The sequence below is a fragment of the Erpetoichthys calabaricus genome, chromosome 15 (assembly GCF_900747795.2).
Source record: "Erpetoichthys calabaricus chromosome 15, fErpCal1.3, whole genome shotgun sequence".
Lineage (NCBI taxonomy): Eukaryota > Metazoa > Chordata > Cladistia > Polypteriformes > Polypteridae > Erpetoichthys > Erpetoichthys calabaricus.
Window position 1 is genome coordinate 81480407 of NC_041408.2, and position 21529 is coordinate 81501935.

General features: G+C 43.4%; 1 protein-coding gene across 10 annotated transcripts in view; it reads right to left on the reverse strand.

Annotated features, from left to right (window-relative positions):
• The window catches only part of ltbp1 (latent transforming growth factor beta binding protein 1), a 386058-nt gene that overhangs the window by 111100 nt on the left and 253429 nt on the right, over window positions 1-21529 (reverse strand). For 9 of the 10 annotated variants that reach the window (XM_028820637.2, XM_028820635.2, XM_051919196.1 and 6 more), the window contains 2 exons: window positions 6496-6618; window positions 2580-2702 (listed from right to left, as the gene is read on the reverse strand). In XM_028820637.2, the coding sequence (XP_028676470.1) occupies window positions 2580-2702; window positions 6496-6618 (246 nt within the window). The remainder of the gene's footprint in view (window positions 1-2579; window positions 2703-6495; window positions 6619-21529) is intronic. The other variant, XM_051919194.1, reaches the window with a different exon arrangement.

The window sequence follows — 21529 nt, forward strand, 5'->3', positions numbered from 1 at the left end:
CGGGTCTGAGCCTGGGGACAAAGACCCTTCCAGGTCTGACCCCTCTGATGTCATTTCCAGACCCGAGCCTATGGATGAGGACCCTTCTGGTTCCAGCCCCTCTGATGTCATTTCATATTGGCCTTTAAAAGCCGCCACCTTTCCTCTATACCCTCAGTTCTATTTTGGACTCTGAATCGTGCATATCAGTGCTATTGTTTTTTTAAATTTTGCAGCCAGGATATAATATACGGGTGGCTGCCCCAAACCTTGCTATGGCTCTTAGTCGAGTTTGTGACAGTATCAACATTCAATAATGTCAATAACTTTTGGAGATGATTTTTCGAGGTCCTCGATGAAACTGCACCCTGGTACTGAAAGGTTGCCACAGACGAGGTGAAGTGCACAGCCTGTTTAAAATTGGCTGAATTTTACGATAATGTTTTGCTTTTTGCGTTTTTACCTAACTAAAACTCTGCTTTGCAATATGTGTGCAATTTCAAGACACAGATCAATACTCAATAAAACTCTTGGCTTGAAAAAGTGACATATTGGATATGTTTATTGCTTTTGTTTCCACATTTGGCCACTGCGTGCAGTTAAATGACAAAAAACGAACAGACATGATACCACTCGCCTCCATTTTAAATCACAAGTGTAGGCCAGGTGTTTTTAAAATTTACAAATAATGCTTCACGTCAGAACACAATTTAATGTGGTAAATGAATATATACCATGTGTCTCACATGTGTGTATAGCGGACCACTTCAGGGCGTGTTCGCGGTCAGTAGTTCCACTTTGAGTCAAGGGTTGGTGATGTCATTCATTGACTTTTCACTTTCTTGCCCTCAGAACAGAAGATTAACGGCGCAAGGAGCTCTGATGTCACTTCTGCTTCCATCCTTGAACCCGCTTATTCCTCATGGAACAATGACGCCACCACTGGAAGAAGTCAGTGTTGAAGACTCATGTCAGCCCTAGCTGCCGTTTATTCATTGTTTTTGTCTTTTTGATTCCTGGCTAATGTCTCCCAATTATATGGAGACATGGACGCCATCCAGGGAAAGGAGACGAAGACTGGAGTCTTTCAGTACTGTGTCTCTTTGGAGAATCCTTGGGTACCATTGGTTTGACTTTGTGTCAAATGAGAAGTTTTTCATGGAGTCCCAGATGAGGCACATTACCTGCATTGTGAGGGAGCGTCAGTTATGGCACTGCAGTCATGCGTTGTGATTCCCCGAGGGTGAGCCGGCTCACAGGATCCTCATTGTTAAGGACCCGAGTGGTTGGACCAGGGCAAGGGGACACCCACGTAACGCCTGGCTGCAGCAGATAAAGGGTCAGATTGGACCGCGTGTCTGCCTGGGGGTTTGCCAACCAGGATCCCAAGCTGTTTTGTCGTGTGGTGGGTGCGGCAACGTGCTGTACCAATGCATGCTCCCTGACCTGAGCACCTGGTGCTCAACTCTTTACCTTTGTTGCTTATTTTCTTAGACATGACTATGAAGACATAACTTTGATTTGAAAAGTACCAATCTCAGCGATCTCAAGTGGTAACAAATATTGAGGTTTCTTTCAAGCAGCAATGTGGTTGGTCCTTTCTTAATTAACCAACTAGATTATCACTTCATATTTTGGAGCCATGTCAAAAAGTCTAATCGAAACTTCTCTGAAATCTTGGAGGAAACTGAGGAGAAAATACAGGAAGACATGAGATGAGTCATAAAACTCAACAGAAACAATGAATGAATGGATTGGAATTTGAATGCATCGTTTTAATGGTTTTACTTTTTAACCCCAAGGGGTCGCCAAAGAGCCCCAAACCACAGACCCAGCAATACACCACATGTCAATACAATACAAGGCGTTTATTAACACCAGGCACCTTTCTAATGATCACCTCTCCACATATAAGCCACAAAATACAATAAATGAACAATAAAGCAGAATTCTTCTTCCTTTTCTACTCTACTGAGTGTTGCTTGCTGCCTCCCAACCCTGACTCGTCCATCTGTGGTGGCGGACTTCCTTTTATACTGGACCCAGGAATGCATCTGGGTCATAATGAAAGTAAGAAGGTCCTCCCTGAAAGCTCTATTAGAACGTAGGGACCCAGACAAGGCTGCACTTCCAGACACCATATCCCAAGCACCCCTGCAGGTGTCCTGACTGGGTTCACATGAGAAGACCACTGGGGAATTTAACTTCTCCTGACTCCTGGCTTCTGCTGCTCCATCCATTATTTTATATCGGCCGAGCACAAAGTTATTTTATCACCCCGCCAGAAAATCCATCTGTCATTCTGTTCTGGCTTCCTGTCTGGGTAATAAAACCATGATCCTCCCCAGTTGGGATGCCCGTTCTTATCCTACAACTTTTAAGAATATACTTTACAAAAACGCTGTCTAACTTTTTACACTGTGTTCGCTCAGTCCAAGCAATTTCATAACCCCTTTGGAGAATTGCAATGCATTTATGCTGAGAAAACTGTAGATAGTGAAACTAAATTTTGAATGCATGCATTTATTGGTCATAAATTAAATTTGCATTTGCGTTGTTTACCTTGTCCGTGACTGGTTTTAAAATGGAGGTTTGGTTACCTTCACACTGGTCCCCGGAAGCTGATAATCTGAAGCCACTGTTGCAAGTACAGAGGAAAGAGCCTTCCGTGTTTCGACAATGCCCTCTGACGCAGAGCTGCTTGTTGGTACACTCATCTACATCTGCATGCAAAAAGAGAAGAGTCTGAGGTCATCTCCTGTGCTAAATTTAAGACAGTACTTGGATCACACAAAATGCCTTCCAGAGGGAGGCTATGTGCAAACCACTGATATTCCATATATCTTGTACGTAATTATTACATACAGTTAGGTCCATAAATATTTGGACAGAGTACCACTTTTTTCTAATTGTGGTTCTGTACATTACCACAATGAATTTTAAATGAAACAACTCCGATGCAGTTGAAGTGCAGACTTTCAGCTTTAATTCAGTGGGGTGAACAAAATGATTACATAATAATGTGAGGCAACTAAAGCATTTTTTGAACACAATCCCTTCATTTCAGGGGCTCAAAAGTAATTGGACAAATTAAATAACTGGAAATCAAATGTTCATTTCTAATACTTGGTTGAAAACCCTTTGCTGGCAATGACAGCCTGAAGTCTTGAACTCCTGGACATCACTAGATGTTGGGTTTCCTCCTTTTTAATGCTCTGCCAGGCCTTTACTGCAGCGACTTTCAGTTGCTGTTTGTTTGTGGGCCTTTCTGTCTGAAGTTTAGTCTTCAACAAGTGAAATGCCTGCTCAATTGGGTTAAGATCAGGTGACTGACTTGGCCATTCAAGAATTTTCCACTTCTTTGCTTTAATAAACTCCTGGGTTGCTTTGGCTGTATGTTTTGGGTCATTGTCCATCTGTATCATGAATCAATTTAACTGCATTTAGCTGGATTTGAGCAGACAGTATGTCTCTGAACACCTCAGAATTCATTCGCCTGCTTCTGTCCTGTGTCACATCATCAATAAACATGAGTGTCCCAGTGCCACTGGCAGCCATGCACGCCCAAGCCAACACACTGCCTCCCTCCACCGTGTTTTACAGATGATGGTGGTATGCTTTGGATGATGAGCTGTTCCACGCCTTCTCCATACTTTTTTCTTGCCATCATTCTGGTAGAGGTTGATCTTGGTTTCATCTGTCCAAAGAATGTTTGTCCAGAATTGTGCTGGCTTTTTTAGATGTTCTTTAGCAAAGTCCAATCTAGCCTTTCTATTCTTGAGGCTTATGAGTGGCTTGCACCTTGCAGTGCACCCTCTGTATTTACTTTCATGCAGTCTTCTCTTTATGGTAGACTTGGACATCGATACGCCTACCCCCTGGAGAGTGTTGTTCACTTGGTTGGCTGTTGTGAAGGGGTTTCTCTTCACCATGGAAATGATTCTGCGATCATCCACCACTGTTGTCTTCTGTGGACGTCCAGGTCTTTTTGCATTGCTGAGTTCACCAGTGCTTGCTTTCTTTCTCAGGATGTACCAAACTGTAGATTTTACCACTCGTAATATTGTAGCAATTTCTCGGATGGGTGTTTTCTGTTTTCGCAGCTTAAGGATGGCTTCTTTCACCTGCGTGGAGAGCTCCTTTGACCGCATGTTGTCTGTTCACAACAAAATCTTCCACATGCAAGCACCACACCTCAAATCAACTCCAGGCCTTTTATCTGCTTAACTGATAATGACATAACGACGGACTTGCCCACACCTGCCCATGAAATAGCCTTTGAGTCAATTGTCCAATTACTTTTGAGCCCCTGAAATGAAGGGATTGTGTTCAAAAAATGCTTTAGTTGCCTCACATTTTTATGCAATCGTTTTGTTCACCCCACTGAATTAAAGCTGAAAGTCTGCACTTCAACTGCATCAGAGTTGTTTCATTTAAAATCCATTGTGGTAATGTACAGAACCAAAATTAGAAAAAAGTTGTCTCTGTCCAAATATTTATGGACCTAACTGTATCTTTCCTATAAATTATTCATATATTTTCCCTTAAACAATGTTGGTTATAAGATATTATTAAAAGTAAACTAAGGTCTGATATTATTTGTCTTGATTTCACCTTTTACGTCAACAGAAGCTTAAAATTTTAGTAAGAGTGTGGAGATCTTTGATAGCCACTATTTGAAGGTTTCAGGCTTTATGTTTAACTCATTTTTTGCAATGGTTTAGCAGTACAGGCCACTGCGCTCTATTATGGGTGTACCATGGCAGGTTTTATCTTTCCATTTCTATTTCTAATTACTTATTTAGTTGAAGTTTTTCTTCAAAGCAGCTTACAAATTATTACTAACTAGCTATGTGTGGTCTTTAAGACAAAAAACAACTTCCAGACTCTCTAGCAGTTTTACCATTCAAGGTGGAGGCATGAATAACATTTAATTATCAATTTTTAGATTTGTGCTATACTAGTAAAGAGATCTAGCATCTACACTCACTGGCCACTTTATTAGGTACACCTGTTCAACTGCTTGTTAACACAAATATCTCAACAGCCAATCACATGGCAGCAACTCAGTGCATTTCGTCCTGTAGACTTTAACAAGACGACCTGCTGAAGTTCAAATCGAGCATCAGAAGAGGGAAGAAAGGGGACTGAAGTGACTTTGAACGTGGCATGGAACGGGCTGGTCTAAGTATTTCAAGATTTTCACACACATCCATCTCTAGTGTTTACAGAGAATGGTCCAAAAAAGTGAAAATATCCAGTGAGCGGCAGTTCTCTGAGCAAAAATGCCTTGTTGATGGCAGACGTCAGAGGAGAATGGCCAGACTGGTTTGAGCTGATAGAAATTAAACCGTAACTCAAATCACCAGTCATTACAACCGAGGTATGCAGAAGAACATCTCTGAATACACAACAAGTTGAAACTTGGAGCAGGTGGGCTACAGCGGCAGGAGACCACACCGGGTGCCACTCCTGTCAGCTAAGAACAGGCAACTGAAGCTGTAATTTGCATGGGCTCATCAGAATTGGACAACTGAAGATTGGAAAAACGTTGCCTGGTCTGATGATTCCTGCTGCAAAATTTGGATAGTAGGGTCAGAATTTGACGTCAATGACATGAAAGCATGGATCCATCCTGCCTTGTATCAATCTTTAAGGCTTGTGGAGGTGGTGTAAAGCTGTGGGTGGATATTTTCTTGGCACACTTTGGGCCCCTTAGTGCCATTTAAAAGCCGCAGCCTACCTGAGTATTGTTGATGACCATGACTGCAATGTGCCCATCTTCTGATGGCCACTTCCGGCAGGATAACACGCCATGTCACAAAGCTCAGATCATCTCAGACTGGTTTCTTGAACATGACAATGAGTTCACTGGACTCAAATGGCCTCCTCAGTCACCAGATCTCAATCCAATAGAGCACCTCTGGGGTGTGATGGAACGGGAGAGTCGCATCATGAATGTGCAGCCGACAAATCCTCATGAACTGCGTGATGCTGTCGTGTCAATATGGATGATCAAAATCCCTGAGGTATGTTTCCAGCACTTTACTGAGTCTATGCCATGAAGAATTACGGCAGTTCTGAAAGCAAAAGGGGGTCCAACCCGGGACTAGCAAGGTGTACCTAATAAAGTGGCCGGTGAGTATATTTACACGTGGAGTTCTAAGTTTCAAGGTCAGCTCAAAACGAACAATTAAATTACTTGGAGATGGACATAAGTATATTTGGGAACTTTTTAGTAATTACTGTAACCACTTAACTTCATGTCTTAAAAGATTTTATTAGCAGAAGTGCTACTCCGTGAAGAACAATAAATCTCCATCTGACACCGAATCCAGATCCAGCTGGGACTCAGTTGACTGTTAACTTTGGAAGCATATTCAATGTCCTAATCCTTCCAATATCATTCCATTTAACACATTGGAGCTTTCTTAAAAGCAGGCACACTTTCCACACATCTCATAAAAGCCGCATTGTGTTGAAAGCAGCGAACACTGCTCAAGTCGTAAAAATTACCTTGACATAACTTGCCATCCGGAGTCGTCTCGTAGCCTGTGTTGCACATGCAAGCGTAGGATCCTTCAAGGTTTTCACATTTACCATTGGCACAAAATGAACTATCTGAGCATTCGTTGACATCTAGATAAAAAGGAAGAAAGTGAAAAGACAAGTCACGAGTCTAAAATATCCGCTGTAAGCTATGGAAGCCAGTCTTATTTTTAAAGCATTTTCTTAGAAACGGAGAAAAAAAAATAATCCTAAGAAAACAATTATGCACACAAGGAAAATGAAATATTTTTTCTAAACACAAAATCCATATGCCTGCATCGCTGCTTTTATTTAAACACCTGGGTGTGATATTTTTCTATGCTATGGAATGTTGTCTGCCTCTTGGCACGTGGCGCATTCCACTGGTTTTTCATCAATTGCTTTCCAGCCTTTGTTTCTTGAGCACGCTATGAATGTTTCAGTACTTACCTCTCTCAAAGTGCTGGCAGTGCGCGTGTTATACGAAGCACAGCTTGGCAGTCTTACTCACTTCACTGGTAGGTTAAAGCCTGTTGGATCGCTCAAATCATTCGTACACTCATGGACTTCTGCAGCCCCTTACTGAAAAAGCATGAAAGGAGTAGACAAGCCTAAGCACTACAGCTCCTTGCTTCCTTTTAGTCACTGGATATTTTACACGTAATGAAGAAATGTAACCAGGATATAGTTGTGGGGTTATACTTTTGCTTTTTTGAATCAGAAGGAGAAATGCGTAACTTAGTATTGCAAAGAGCATGAAAACACGAAGGACCAGAACTTGTGGACGATGCTAGCAGAACACAGTGTGATTTTGTATGGGCCTGGATACAGCAAAACTGAGTTGTAGTCAAAACACAGGAGATATCACATACAAGTATGGGTAAAGGCAGATGGCCATTTATTTTATCTAAGGTGTAATGGACAGCCAGGTCCCATGCCCGGCAGGGACGCCCCTGCTGCATCTGTTCCGGGGGAGCAGCCATGGACAGTTCAATACCTCCCCCGGGACGCTTGGTGGCAGCCTCCCTGGCAGATGATGATTCCCCAACCCGGCACATGGCTCCATGGGAGATGGAGTCCTCCACAGCCTGGTTGGGGGCTAGGGGGAGCTGCATGGAGTCAGCAGCCTGGCTGGTCATATCTTCAGCCCCACCCGGAAGTGCAATTAGGACCAGGTGGTCAAGCACCTGGAATGCTTCCAGGTGGGATATTAAAAGGGCCAGCCACCACCACTCAAGAGAGCCAGAGTCGGGAGGAGGAGGACTAAGCCTGAGGAGGAGTGGTGGTGCCAGAAGGATTGTTGTAGAGATTGTGAGTGTTTTTGGGACTGTGTTGGGCCGACTAAGCCTGAGGAGGAGTGGTGGTGCCAGAAGGATTGTTGTAGAGATTGTGAGTGTTTTTGGGACTGTGTTGGGCCGACTAAGCCTGAGGAGGAGTGGTGGTGCCAGAAGGATTGTTGTAGAGATTGTGAGTGTTTTTGGGACTGTGTTGGGCCGGTGGGACATGGGGAAGGCGTGCCCCACGGCTGAAGACAAATAAAAAAGTGTTTTATTTAAGTACGTGCCTCTGCCTCAGTCTGTGCCGGGTTGGGCGCTATATAGCGCCTTTCACAAAGGCAAAGGAAAATCAAAAGTCCACATTATGAGAAGGATTTTTGGAGTTGTAGTGGACTCAGACAGTGTTCAGAAGCCATTAAGAAGGCTAACAGAATGTCAGGTTATATAGCACCTTGATGTGTGGAGTACAAGTCCCAGGAGGTTCTGCTCAAGCTTTATAACACACCGGTGAGGCCTCATCTGGAGTCCTGTGTGCAGTTTGGGTCTCCAGGCTACAAAAAGGACATAACAGCACCAGAAAAGGTCAAGAGAAGAGCGACTGGGCTGATTAGAGGACTACAGGGGATGAGTTATGAGGGAAGATGAAATGAGCTTAGCTTTTAAAGGAGATGAAGAGGAGACCTGACTGAAGTGTGCAAAATGGTGAAGGGAATTAGTCCAAGACTGTGACTTTAAAACGAGTTCATCAAGTGGGAGTTCAGGTGTGGTGCGTAGATGGGTGAAGAACTGGCTCAGACACAGGAACCAGAGGGTTATGGTGCAAGAAAACATATCAGAATTGGGTGACATTAAGAGTGGTGACCAGCAGGGGTCAGAGCTGGGGCCGCTGCTATTTTTAATATACAGTATAGAAATGATTTGGAGAGGAATATAAGTAACAGGTAAATTAAGTTTGCAAATGATACAAGATAGGAGGATTGGCAGATAATCTGGAATCTGTTGAGTCATCACAGAGGGACTTGGACAGCAGACAGGCTCAGGCAGATTTGTGGCAGATGAAATTTAATGTCAGGAAATGTAAAGACTTAAAGATAGGAAGTAAAAATGTGAGGTTTGAATACACAATGGTCAGTCGGAAAATCGAGAGTCCACCTCATGAGAAGGATTTAGGAGTCATAGTGGAATCGACACTATAAATGACCAGACAGTGTTCAGGAGCCATAAAGAAGGCTAACAGAGTGTCAGGTTATATAGCGCCTTGATGAGTGGAGTACAAGTCACAGGAGGCTTTGCTCAAGCTTTATAACGCACTGGTGAGGCCTCATCTGGAGTCCTGTGTGCAATTTGGGTCTCCAGGCTACAAAAAGAACATAACAGCGCAAGAGAAGGTCCAGAGAAGAGCAAATAGGCTGATTCAGGGGTACAGGGGATGAGTTATGAGGAAAGATGAAAAGAGCTGAGCCTTTAAAGGAGATTAAGAGGTGAAATGATTGAAGTGTTTAACATTATGTAGGGAATTAGTCCAGTGGATCGAGACGGTGACTTTAAAAGGAATTAATCAAGAACACGGGGATACAGTTGGAAACTTGTTAAGGGTAAATTTCACACAAACATTAGGAAGTTTTTCTTCACAGAGAACCACAGACACTTGGAATAAGTGACCAAGTCGTGTGGTAGCCGGGAGGACTGTAGAGGCTTTCAAAATTCGACTTAATGCTATTTTAGAAGAATTAAGTGGAAGGGATTAGCAGACTTTGTTGGGATGAATGGCCTTTTCTTGTCTAGATTGTTCTAAAATTTAAAAAAAATGCAAGGGGTGCAAGAATGCAAAAAACTCAAGCATGTTAGTGTACAAAGGTACCATAGCCTAGTTAAATATTTACTACAGTGTTGGGTTTTGAGTAAACAGCAAGGTTAAAATAACAGAAAATGAGCCTTGCCAAAGGAGAAAAAAGACATGCAAAGTTAGAATATTACATGAAGGGACAGAAAATGATGGATGAGCTGGTATGGAACCATCCCTACATTACTTGTCCCTAGATGGCTGCGTGGAAAAACTGGGACAATAACCTTTAAGGTGCAGGGAATACTGCAGATGGTTAAGCGGTCAGTACATTGTTGACATTTTTCTTTTGATATTTTGATTTGAAGAAAAATGCTTTATCTGTGGGGCGGCACGGTGGCGCAGTGGTAGCGTTGCTGCCTCACAGGAGACCTGGGGACGTGGGTTCGCTTCCCGGGTCCTCCCTGCGTGGAGTTTGCATGTTCTCCCCGTGTCTGCGTGGGTTTCCTCCGGGTGCTCCGGTTTCCTCCCACAGTCCAAAGACATGCAGGTTCGGTGGATTGGTGATTCTAAATTGGCCCTAGTGTGTGCTTGGTGTGTGGGTGTGTGTCCTGCGGTGGGTTGGCACCCTGCCCGGGATTGGTTCCTGCCTTGTGCCCTGTGTTGGCTGGGATTGGCTCCAGCAGACCCCTGTGACCCTGTGTTCGGATTCAGCGGGTTGGAAAATGGATGGATGGATGGATGCTTTATCTGTATACTAAAAACTGATGAAAAACTTGTGAATCCATTTACCATATAATTTTGCGTATAAGTCGGGTCTTGAAACCTAAAAAATCAATCATAAAATCAGACCCTGACTTATACAGTACGCCCGTTCAAAAATGCAACAGTTAAATTTTATTTATTTATTTTTTTTACATCTTCTTGGCTCCTCCAATCTCACATCAGTTTCTCAGACACATCGAATTTTGTTGCAGCAGCGCAGTTACCAATCAAATGTTAATTTAAAACCAGCTTCATATTTTCTTCTGAATGAACGCTCCATCGTAGATAAGGGATGCTCTTACGATGAAGGTGTGTGAGGGTGTGAGATACAAAAAAAACACAAAACAGTGCAAGCGTCACTTTGGAATAGTTTGGGTATTACCGTGTGGTCACGTAGGCATAATACATAGATATAAAAAAGGGCGCATGCTCCGTGGTTACACTCTCAGGTGGATGTTAGCATATCATAATCTCTTGGACCGATAGTGTGAGTTTTCCACATTCAACTTATACACCTGACATTATAAAATACCAGAAATTATACAGTAAAATCAAGCCCCAACTTATCCGCGGGAAAACTTAAACGCGAGTATATACGGTAAACATTAAACTCAAAATGTGTATGATAATAGAAAAGATTAAATTTAATTCAGTGCCTGTGTATTAGTGCCTTAAAACTAATTTCTTTGTGTGTAGACCTGTGTATGAATTGTGCATAACGAGTGAGCCTACCCCTTTAGGAGAATGTACCAGAATGCTATGCTGTTCGGCCTGTACACTGGGTTAAGGCAAATAGGAAGGGAGAGCAGCACTAGGCCACGTCTTGTGCTGTATTTGCTTGGCAGCAATGGCAGCAAACAAGCGAGAGAATGAAACTGTACATTTGTTGGTTCAAGAGTGGTGAATATGTACAGTTGAATCTATTTGAGTGGCAGAGTACTAACTAATGTTTCAAGGACTAAAAGGCATACCTTTATTAATTACATTAATCATTAATCAGTAATAAATGTTATTTGCTTAAAAAATAAATTTTAGTCTGAAAAGTCAATGAAAGTATATTAAACTGGTATCTAGCAAAACCGGCAGCATTTTTAGCTAATAATAACAATAATAATAACTAGCCGATGCCCGCGGTGTAAGAATAGGAACAGAAAATGGTGAGAAAGGAATTCAGAAATCAAGAATAAATTAATACTTCTTGAAAGATGTAGTATGCATGTAGAATTTCCGGCCAAGCAGGATTACACGTGAAAGTGATAAATAAATCAGGCTTTCTGAATTTACGTACTATGATAGTTTTGTTGCATGTATCTTGGACTTCCTGGAAATGTGGACGGTAATATGATCATTTTGCCTACACGTACGTTGTTATTTTCAGGGTTTGCTTGCAGTGCGTCTGATCTTGTTGATGTAATCTGAGATAGTTGAGACGCGCACCCTCAGTTTTAACATATACATCTACGATGTACTGTTGGAATAGTTTGCCGCTGGAGTACAAAATACTAAATGTATTCCTCATTGCTAATCTGTACGTGTAAAATTGGCATTGATAAGCCTTATTCGCTTGCCGGTTCTTTTATCGGGAACATGTTGTAAATCTTTGTGCCAGCCAATGTCTCCGTAAGGGAATAAAAGTGGATAAACCATAGGATCGCAATTCATATTGAGCGTGGAAATCTGTTTACAGGAGTTGCCTATGGGATAGATGCAAATGTTCCTTTCGGCAGGCGGTTCACCATCTTCTCCGACGAAAATCGCTGCAACATCGGTGTGACATGTCAGGGGCATTGTATCATCGTAAATCCTGCCTAGGGTTTTCCTTAAAAACCATTCGTACAGATGCTGTTGGATTGGACTGAGCAATTTCATGCATAGGTTTGTATGATTTAGCGAAGGGGTTGATGGTTCTGAGCATGGCATCTAGCTGGAGAAGTACATTTTCGCTGCATGCAGAGTTTGCTTTATTTTGTAAGCGTACTTCAGCAGCTTGTGCTTTGTCAAAGACATACAACTGTCCATATCCTGGAGAGGTAGAAGTGTTAGCGTATAGTGGAGAGATTTGGTGATAAATGTGCCCGTGTATTTTTAAACAGTATGGTCCGTGGGCAGGAGGTTGAGTTATCTGTGCACCCATGGAAGCAAACGCTAGAGAAGAGTTGTATTCTCGAATGTGTTCACAATAATTTTTAGCTTCTGATGTTTGCTGTGTAAGGAGCTGTTGTAAAGACACAGGTGGCTCCCGCAAAGGTGGTGAAGCTACTTTACCGTTGTGGCAGCACCTCGAGTACTTGTTGGATGTATTACGCTCAGCAGGCCAGTATAGTGCATGACATGGAAGAGGATGAATAGGAATCGAGAAATGCCGTGTCATCTGCGTGTGGGCGGGACCGGTTTTGAAGTGGGAGCAGGATGAACTAGAAGAGAAATATATATAAGAGATACAGTAGTAGTAATAATAATTCTTTACATTTATATAGCGCCTTTTCTCACTACTCAAAGTGCTATAGTGAGTGGGCAGCCACTTCAGCTACCATTAATGTGTAACATCCACCTGGATGACGCGACGGCAGCCATTTTTACGCCAGTATGCTCAAAACACATGAGCTGTTAGGGATGAAGTGGTGAGGGAGATAGCCAATTAGAGATAGGGGATGATTAGGGAGCCAGAATGATTACGTCAAGGAGGGCAATTTAGCCTGGACATCGGTGTGACAACGCAGGTTCTACTCCATGCTCCCATCTAGGCTTCTGGGGAGCTTTCAAACCCGACACCGTCGGTAATGTCACCGATGACAGTGAAGACATCAACAACGAAGCAAGGGGATGGTGCAAAAAGTGCAAAGTGCTTTTATTAAAAACAAAACCAAAAACAGTGTCCAAATAAATAAGTGCAGTGCATCACAAATCTTTAAATAAATAATCTGTTAAAACAGAGGTGAATCTGTGGAGTTTAAAATCCAATAAATGCATCCTTTTAAAACGAGGTTAAAATGATAATGGCTGGAAGCAGTCTTGTCTTAAAACTCCGGTGCTTACTTCTTGCTTCTAGCTGCATTCAACCTTCAATGAGCCTGCTCTCGCTATCACTCGCTCATGCACTGGCTTTCTCCTTCCTGCCGCCTTCTTCTCACTTACGCTCCATTCTCGTTCTTTCCTTTTTTTTCTCACCCAATCCGCCTCACACTTTTACTATATATTCTGAGGGCATGGATCACGTGTGGCGATTAGCAGCTCCCAGCATCAATTACGGATGCAGACGATCCCTCACCTGTGCACTTAAAGCGAGGACCACCCGCATCACATAGCTCCGCCACACTACCATGCCCCCTCTTTAACCCGCGAGTGTGGCGATTATCTATTGAAAACTAGCCTTTTCAATTTGAGCTGTGGACCCGCTATACCACAATCGGTTATTCCGTTATATGGATTTTAGCCCATAGCACTTACTCCTAGGAGTAATTTTAACCCAACAGCTACAGACCTGAAGAGCACACCATGAAATATCAAAAGAATCAAAGCTGAAGCAGATGTACTCAAGAGATCTAAAGGCTGCAGTGGAAACCGGACGGAATGTGCCTACAGGCATTGCTCAGACTGTTATTGTCAAAGGCCGGCCCATTACACGATCGCCCCATAATTAATGGAGACAGGGGACACCTGGAAAGGCACAGGGGCAGGAAGTGCATTATAAAGATTAACATAATCGGCTGGGTTCAAACAAATTTCTGCCTAGAAGTTACCATATCAAAACATAAAAGGGTCAGGAGGGACATGACTCTCTGTCCCAAGACACAATTCTAATGTAGAAGGAGCAGCTCACATTTGGACTATACACATCACATCACAGCCCACCATCGAAAAAGTGTACATTAAAAGACTTCAAGCAGACCTCTTCCTGCACCTGCCTTAGATGTCCAGCAGAAGCCAGGTCAGCGGCAAACACCCAAGACAGGAGTAGAACAGCATGCTGAGAATGTGAGTGCTTCCAAGAATGATAATACAGCAGAGTATGGAAGGGGCAAGAGCTGCCAAGATAAACACATAGCTGACATCTCACAGCGCAGCTACAAAAACCCAGACAGCAGTATTTTTTTATAACCGATCCAGTTTCGCAGAATATAAACTAAGAGTGAAGCAACAATAAATAACCGCAAGCAAGCTTGAGAATCTGGAAAAGTTAAGCACAAGTGCTTCACACTGCTTATGGAAAGTATATGTGATTTTCCTTTTTTTATAAATAATTTGTAGACTGAGTGGCCAAACTACTTCTAAGCTGTTATTATCTTTAAGATGTTTAATGACACCTTCTTTAGTAGCTGGAGCCTCTCCCCTGAAGCAGTGATTACTTTAAACCCACCTTTTCTTGGGCTCCAATAGGTAAATGCCTAATCATAGAACTCTGACATTTTGATTTGTCGCAGGTGGTCGGGGGGGGGGGGGGGGGGGGCGACCTGGCCGGGACGCCCCGGAGGACCGGAAGAGGGCTTACACCTTCCCCAGACCACGTGGGAGCGACTGCCCTGGCGGCTATGGGGACCACGGGTACAGAGCATTGAAGCTCATCCCTGTAGGGGCCCGTGGTCACCGCCAGGGGGTGTCCGAATGCCTTGGGAGCCATGGGGGGGGGGGAGAGGATCAGGGACACCCGGAGTGCTTCCGGGTACGCAGCGGGCACTTCCGCCACACTGGGGAGTGCCGGTGGAAGATTGCCGGGAAGCACCTGGAGCACATCCAGGTGAGGATAAAAGGGGCCACCTCCCTTCATTCAGGACTTGAGTCGGGTGGAAGAAGGACAAGGTCTGGGAGGAGGCAAGGAGAGAAAGTGAAGGCATTGTTGTGTGTTGGCCAGGACTTTGGGGACTTGGGGACAGAGGAGCACTTTTGTAAATAATGGACTTGCATAATAAACGTGTGTGGGGTGATTACAACATGTCTGCCTGTATGTGTCCGGGTCATCTTCCACAGATCTTAGTAGGGGGCTTCACTCGCCAACTCGCCTGCGCTACATGGCAGCCACTTCATGTCTCTGTCGCTCACTTGTGTGGATTTCACTTTCACCAAACAACAAATCTTTTAATTCTCATGGATACGCCTCTTCATTGGGAAGAAACACTATTTTTCCCTGATGGCAAAACGAATTAGACAATTGACGAGTCTCCGACTTAAAGTTTAAATCCGAACGATATATTTGATCTCTTTTCGTTGTTCCGTTATTTCAACGAGTAAAAATTTCCATTTCTTTGCACTATTATTTTTTTGAGACTTTCAAATTTTAGTACTTTCATTATCTCTCATCTGCTCTGCATGTGTATCACGCCGTTTTTTAATTTTTTACGACATTCTACTTTGTCATCTACTCTTTGTCTTTTATTTCCGGCCCCGGGCGTGGTTAAATCTCTTGGCACAAAGTCTCGTCTCACGAGACGTCAAAGTGTCTCTCTGAGAAAGTCACATCTTGTCCCAGGATTTTTTTTATTATAATTGAGAGATTTATTTTTTTTAAAGTTCTCTCATTGCTACAAAGCTTGACATTTTTGACCATGTAGGCCTTTGCTCAAGCATGCCACTTGTAATATTAAAATTCAACGTGTTTAAACCTAATTTGAAAAATATTTTACATTCTCACACATGTGTGCCAGAGGGTCACCTTCCGGGCTCACCTGAAGTAAGTAATGCCACGCAGGGATGAGAGGGGGCGCTGCCACTAAGAGACTTGTCTCCTTCTTCCTTCACCGCCCCTTGAGGGCACCCAATCGAAAGAAGCTCCGCCCCTTCCGGGCCACAGCATATAAAAGCAGAGCAGCCACAGAGGACGGGGACGCATTTTGATGTGGAACTGCCTTGAGATTCCTGAAGCTCGTTTTTTTTTTTGTGCATTATCCACCCTGACAAGACAACTTTATTTTCCTACAGCTTGCACAATAAAGTGCTAATTTTTTGTTATTTTCTCTTTGATTCTTCTTCTTTCGGCTGATCCCGTTAGGGGTTGCCACAGTGGATCATCTTCTTCCATATCTTCCTGTCCTCTACATCTTGTTCTGTTACACCCATCACCTTCATGTCCTCTCTCAGCACATCCATAAACCTTCTCTTAGGCCTTCCTCTTCAAGTACTGTGATATTTGGGTGCAGTGGAGAACGCCTCTTATTTCAGATGGTATTTTAATGCTGGACAGGTCTGATCAGACTGAGTAGGAAAAAAGCAGGAGGAGGACTGGAGATTTTTCTGAATGTGCAGTGATGAAAAAAGGGAGCACAGCATAATTAAAACTAAATGTGTGATCCAGGCATTGAAGTGCAGACTGAATTCGTCCAAGTCACTGTCAGGGAATCATCCTGGCTGACTCTGTAACAGAAATGATTTGCTCTGTGCCAGCGTCTTTTTGATGAATCATTCTTAATGCTGGTGACTTCAAAGAAGGAATCAAGGCCCGTTAGGCCTGTTCCTTTCGTGGACACTGCTCTATCCAAATATTACTGTGGCACAATCTGAGCAGGTCTGACCTCATCTTACTGCCACCTACAAGCCTGTATTGACAGTAGCAGCTCTTTGTTGTCCAAGCCAAACGTTTTTATGTGTGTTGGAGATGAGGTGGGGAGGCATTGTAGTTTGGTTGTTTTTATCATATTTATTGTATTTATTTTTTTGGAGCTTCTGTAAAATTGTAATTTCCCCTTGGGGACAAATATAAAGTATTATCTATCTATCTATTATTTAGTGCCTTTCACATCTATCTATCTATCTATCTATCTATCTATCTATCTATCTATCTATCTAAGCTGACAGAGATGGGATTAGATTCATACCTAGTGGCATGGATCGTGGACTATCTTAAAGACAGACCTCAGTATGTGCGTCTTGGGAACTGCACGTCTGACATTGTGGTCAGCAACACAGGAGCGCCACAAGGGACTGTACTTTCTCCGGTCCTGTTCAGCCTATATACATCGGACTTCCAATACAACTCGGAGTCCTGCCATGTGCAAAAGTTCGCTGATGACACTGCTATCGTGGGCTGTATCAGGAATGGGCTGGAGGAGGAGTATAGGGACCTAATCAATGACTTTGTTAAATGGTCCGACTCAAACCACCTACATCTGAACACCAGCAAAACCAAGGAGCTGGTGGTGGATTTTAGGAGGCCCAGACCCCTCATAGACCCAGTGATCATCAAAGGTGACTGTGTGCAGATGGTGCAGACCTATAAATATCTGGGAGTGCAGCTGGATGATAAATTAGACTGGACTGCCAATACTGATGCGCTGTGCAAGAAAGGACAAAGCCGGTTATACTTCCTTAGAAGGCTGGCTTCCTTCAACATCTGCAATAAGATGCTGCAGATGTTCTATCAAACAGTTGTGGCGAGCGCCCCTCTTCTACGCAGTGGTGTGCTGGGGAGGCAGCATTAAGAGGAAAGACGCCTCACGCCTGGACAAACTGGTGAGGAAGGCAGGCTCTATTGTTGGCATGGAGCTGGACAGTTTAACATCTGTGGCAGAGCGAAGGGCGCTCAGCAGGCTCCTATCAATTATGGAGAATCCACTGCATCCATTAAATAATGTCATCTCCAGACAGAAGAGCAGCTTCAGCGACAGACTGCTGTCACTGTCCTGCTCCACAGACAGATTGAGGAGATCGTTCCTCCCCCAAACTATGCGACTCTTTAATTCCACCAGGGGGGGTAAACGTTAATATTTAACATTATACATAGTTATTGTCTGTTTTTTTCACCTGTATTATTATCATTCTTTAATTTAATATTATTTATTGTATCAGTATGCTGCTGCTGAAGAATGTGAATTTCCCATTGGGATTAATAAAGTATCTATCTATCTATCTATCTATCTATCTATCTATCTATCTATCTATCTATCTTTACCATAATCATGAAGCTTTAAACCGGGACAGGAGCAGGAGCTAGAGAAAAAAGAAACAAAAACTACCAAAAATTGTTTATTAAAAGTACCTATAAATCTTTTTACATATTGCATAACTTATATAGAAAGTCTGCTTAGAGCAGAAGTTTAAATTATTTTATTTATTTATTGTACCAGTCGTACTTCTCGCTGGAGTGAACGTTTTTCAATACCTTATCATTTTTTACATTTTTTCATAAAAGTTGTTGCATGTTCAGCATGTAATTCTTCCACAGACAATGGTGCCAGAACATTTAAAACTAGCCAACCCGCGGCGTAGCATACGCCGCATAATTATGTATTGATGGGTGAACACTTCCTGAAAGACACAGTTGTCCAAATGGGGTTGGTTTTGAGGATACGACTGTAGGTGAATGAAAAGATGGAACTCTGGAGAGGGCAACATACAATACAGCGTTTTACACGCTGCATACAGCGATTCACATCGAAGTATAGACACTGCTAAGACCATGGGATAGCCCTCGCAAACTGTTTTACACGCTGCATACAGCGATTCACATCCGCGACAAATATGATTCTTCTTAGATGGTGCTGTCGCGATCACCCTCGCTTTCGAAGCATACACACTGCCTGGTCATGTGCCCGCTCGCAAGAGCAACTAACAGAGACCTGCCCACCAACTGTAAGACTATGGGATATCCCTCGCAAACTGTTTTACATGCTGCATACAGTGATTCACATCCGCGACATGACTTTTCTTAGATGGTCCTGTCGCGTCCACCCTCGCACTCGAAGCATACACACTGCCTGGTCATGTGCCTGATTGCAAGAGCAACTGACAGAGACCTGCCCACCAACTATAAGACCATGGGATACCCCTCGGAAACTGTTTTACACGCTGCATACAGTGATTCACATCCGTGACAAACATGCCTCTTCTTAGATAGTCCTGCCGCGACCACCCTCGCTCTCGAAGCATACACACTGCCTGGTCATGTGCCCGCTCGCAAGAGCAACTAACAGAGACCCGCCCACCAACTGTAAGACCATGGCGTGTAAAACAGTTTGTGATAGTGGACGCGGTCGTGCGTCATAACCGAAAAGAATACAGTGGAAACTTGGTTCACGACCATAATTCGTTCCAAAACTCTGGTCGTAAACCGATTTGGTCGTGAACCGAAGCAATTTCTCCCATAGGATTGTATGTAAATACAATTAATCAGTTCCAGACTGTATGAACTGTATGTAAATATATATTTTAAGTTTTTAAGCACAAATATAGTTAATTAAACCACAGAATGCACAGCGTAATAGTAAACTAAATGTAAAAACATTGAATAACACTGAGAAAACCTTGAACAACAGAGAAAACTAACACTGCAATAGTTTGCACTATAGCGCTACGAACTGCTGGCTAAAAACACTTTTTTTTTTAAATGAGTTTTAAGCACAGGGAAAAAAATAAACATTGAAAAAATCCGTAATTTAATAAACCACCAAGAAAAGTAACATTGCAACAATGCATGCTACGAACCGATCAAAATCAAGCCCAGTGCATTCTTTAACTGCCTTCTCTACCTTATGAGTCCAGCCCCCTCTCTCTCGGGCTGCCTGTGTGTGTGCCTCTGTCTCTCTCTGGCGCTGCCTCTGTGTGAACCGAGGTTCCACTGAGGTTGACTAATGAAAAGTCAACGTGGCTCAGAGGTACATGTGGAGTCTAGCAGAGACGAACGTGAATGACGCCCTGTGTTGTGAGGTGCTGCGTCCGAGTTGGTGGGCATGGCTCTGCGAGTTGTCGTCGTATCCAATGGTCTTAGAGTTGTTGGGCGTGGCTCCTTCCTGCGTGCGCCATGGGCGGCTTACTTGATCCACGCCCCTTCCGGCTTACTTGATCCACGCCCTTTCCATAGGTGGCTACTTGTCTTCCGGCTTAGTGAATCATATATATAGATTATCGCATCGCATTTGGTTCTCGCGGCACCAAATTTGGGTTCAAAGAATTTTGAGATCAATTTGGACGTACAGTCAGAAGTTTTGAAGCTCATATCATGCATTGCTGTGTGAAAAGCAAATGTGGCCTCTTTGGCCGCAATATCTAAATCATCTTGAATGGGATCATCGTTTTTAAAAAATGTTTTTATAGATGAAGTGCTCGCAGTCGCCGTAACACCAGCCTTGTGTTTCGCACACTTCAAGTGATCCTTAATGTCCGCTCACCCACCGTGTGTAATAGAAAATTCTGAGAAACATTGCTGGCACTTCACTCTGCTATCCTCACCACAAAGCTTTTTTATTAATGGATAGTCCTCTTGCAGTTCATTCGTAAATTTGCAATTTCTTTTCGGCATTTTAAACACAACTTTAACACATTTGGGTTAAAATCTAAATTAAATTACGTAGATAAATTACGCATAGCTGCGTCCCTCAAATAATACGTAATTGTACTGTAAGTGATCATAGTAAACTGACGGGACGGCACGGGACGGGGGAGGCGGTTGCACATGCCGCGTGCCACGTATCTCATCATGACGCGAAACAACAACCGGGACAAAATACCAAACTGGCCGGGACCAATGTCTAAAACCGGGACAATCCTGGTTAAACCGGGACGTATGGTAAGCCTATATCTATCTATTATATAGTGCCTTACTTATCTATCTATCTATCTATCTATCTATCTATCTATCTATCTATCTATCTATCTATCTATCTATCTATCTATCATGTAGAGCCTTTCACATCTGTCATTCTATCGATCCACCACGGTCGCCAGACCCATGGGGACCAACACGATTCAAATAGCCAGACCTGTCAGTGCCAGTGGTCGCATTGAAGTCACCAGTGACCAGAGGAATGTAACCTCGCAGGCACCCATCAACCATCGAGCGAAGTTACAAATAAAACGTCTCCCTCACTGAGACTTATCGCTCACCGCGGTCAGGGCACACAATTAAGACTATAGACAAGGCACCCAGAGAGTGCCTTAATCTCACAATACGCTCATTGAAAGCAGCAAAATCGGAAACACCATCGGAAGGAGCCGATCTGCCACAGCAACACCTACTCCCTGAGTATGACAGACCAATAAAAGGTGTGTACCCACCTACAGAGATCTGGCCTCTCCCAGGTCTGCGCACCTCAGAGATCACCACCACTGAAATGTGGAGTTTACGAAGCTCCTTCGACAACAGAGGAAGATGATCATCATGCTGGAGAGACAAGACGTTCCACATGCCTGCCCAGATGGGCCGCTTCAGATTGGGACCCGAGTGCTGCTGTGCAATGGGCGACACCTTGACATCAAACCAGTTCCAATCCTC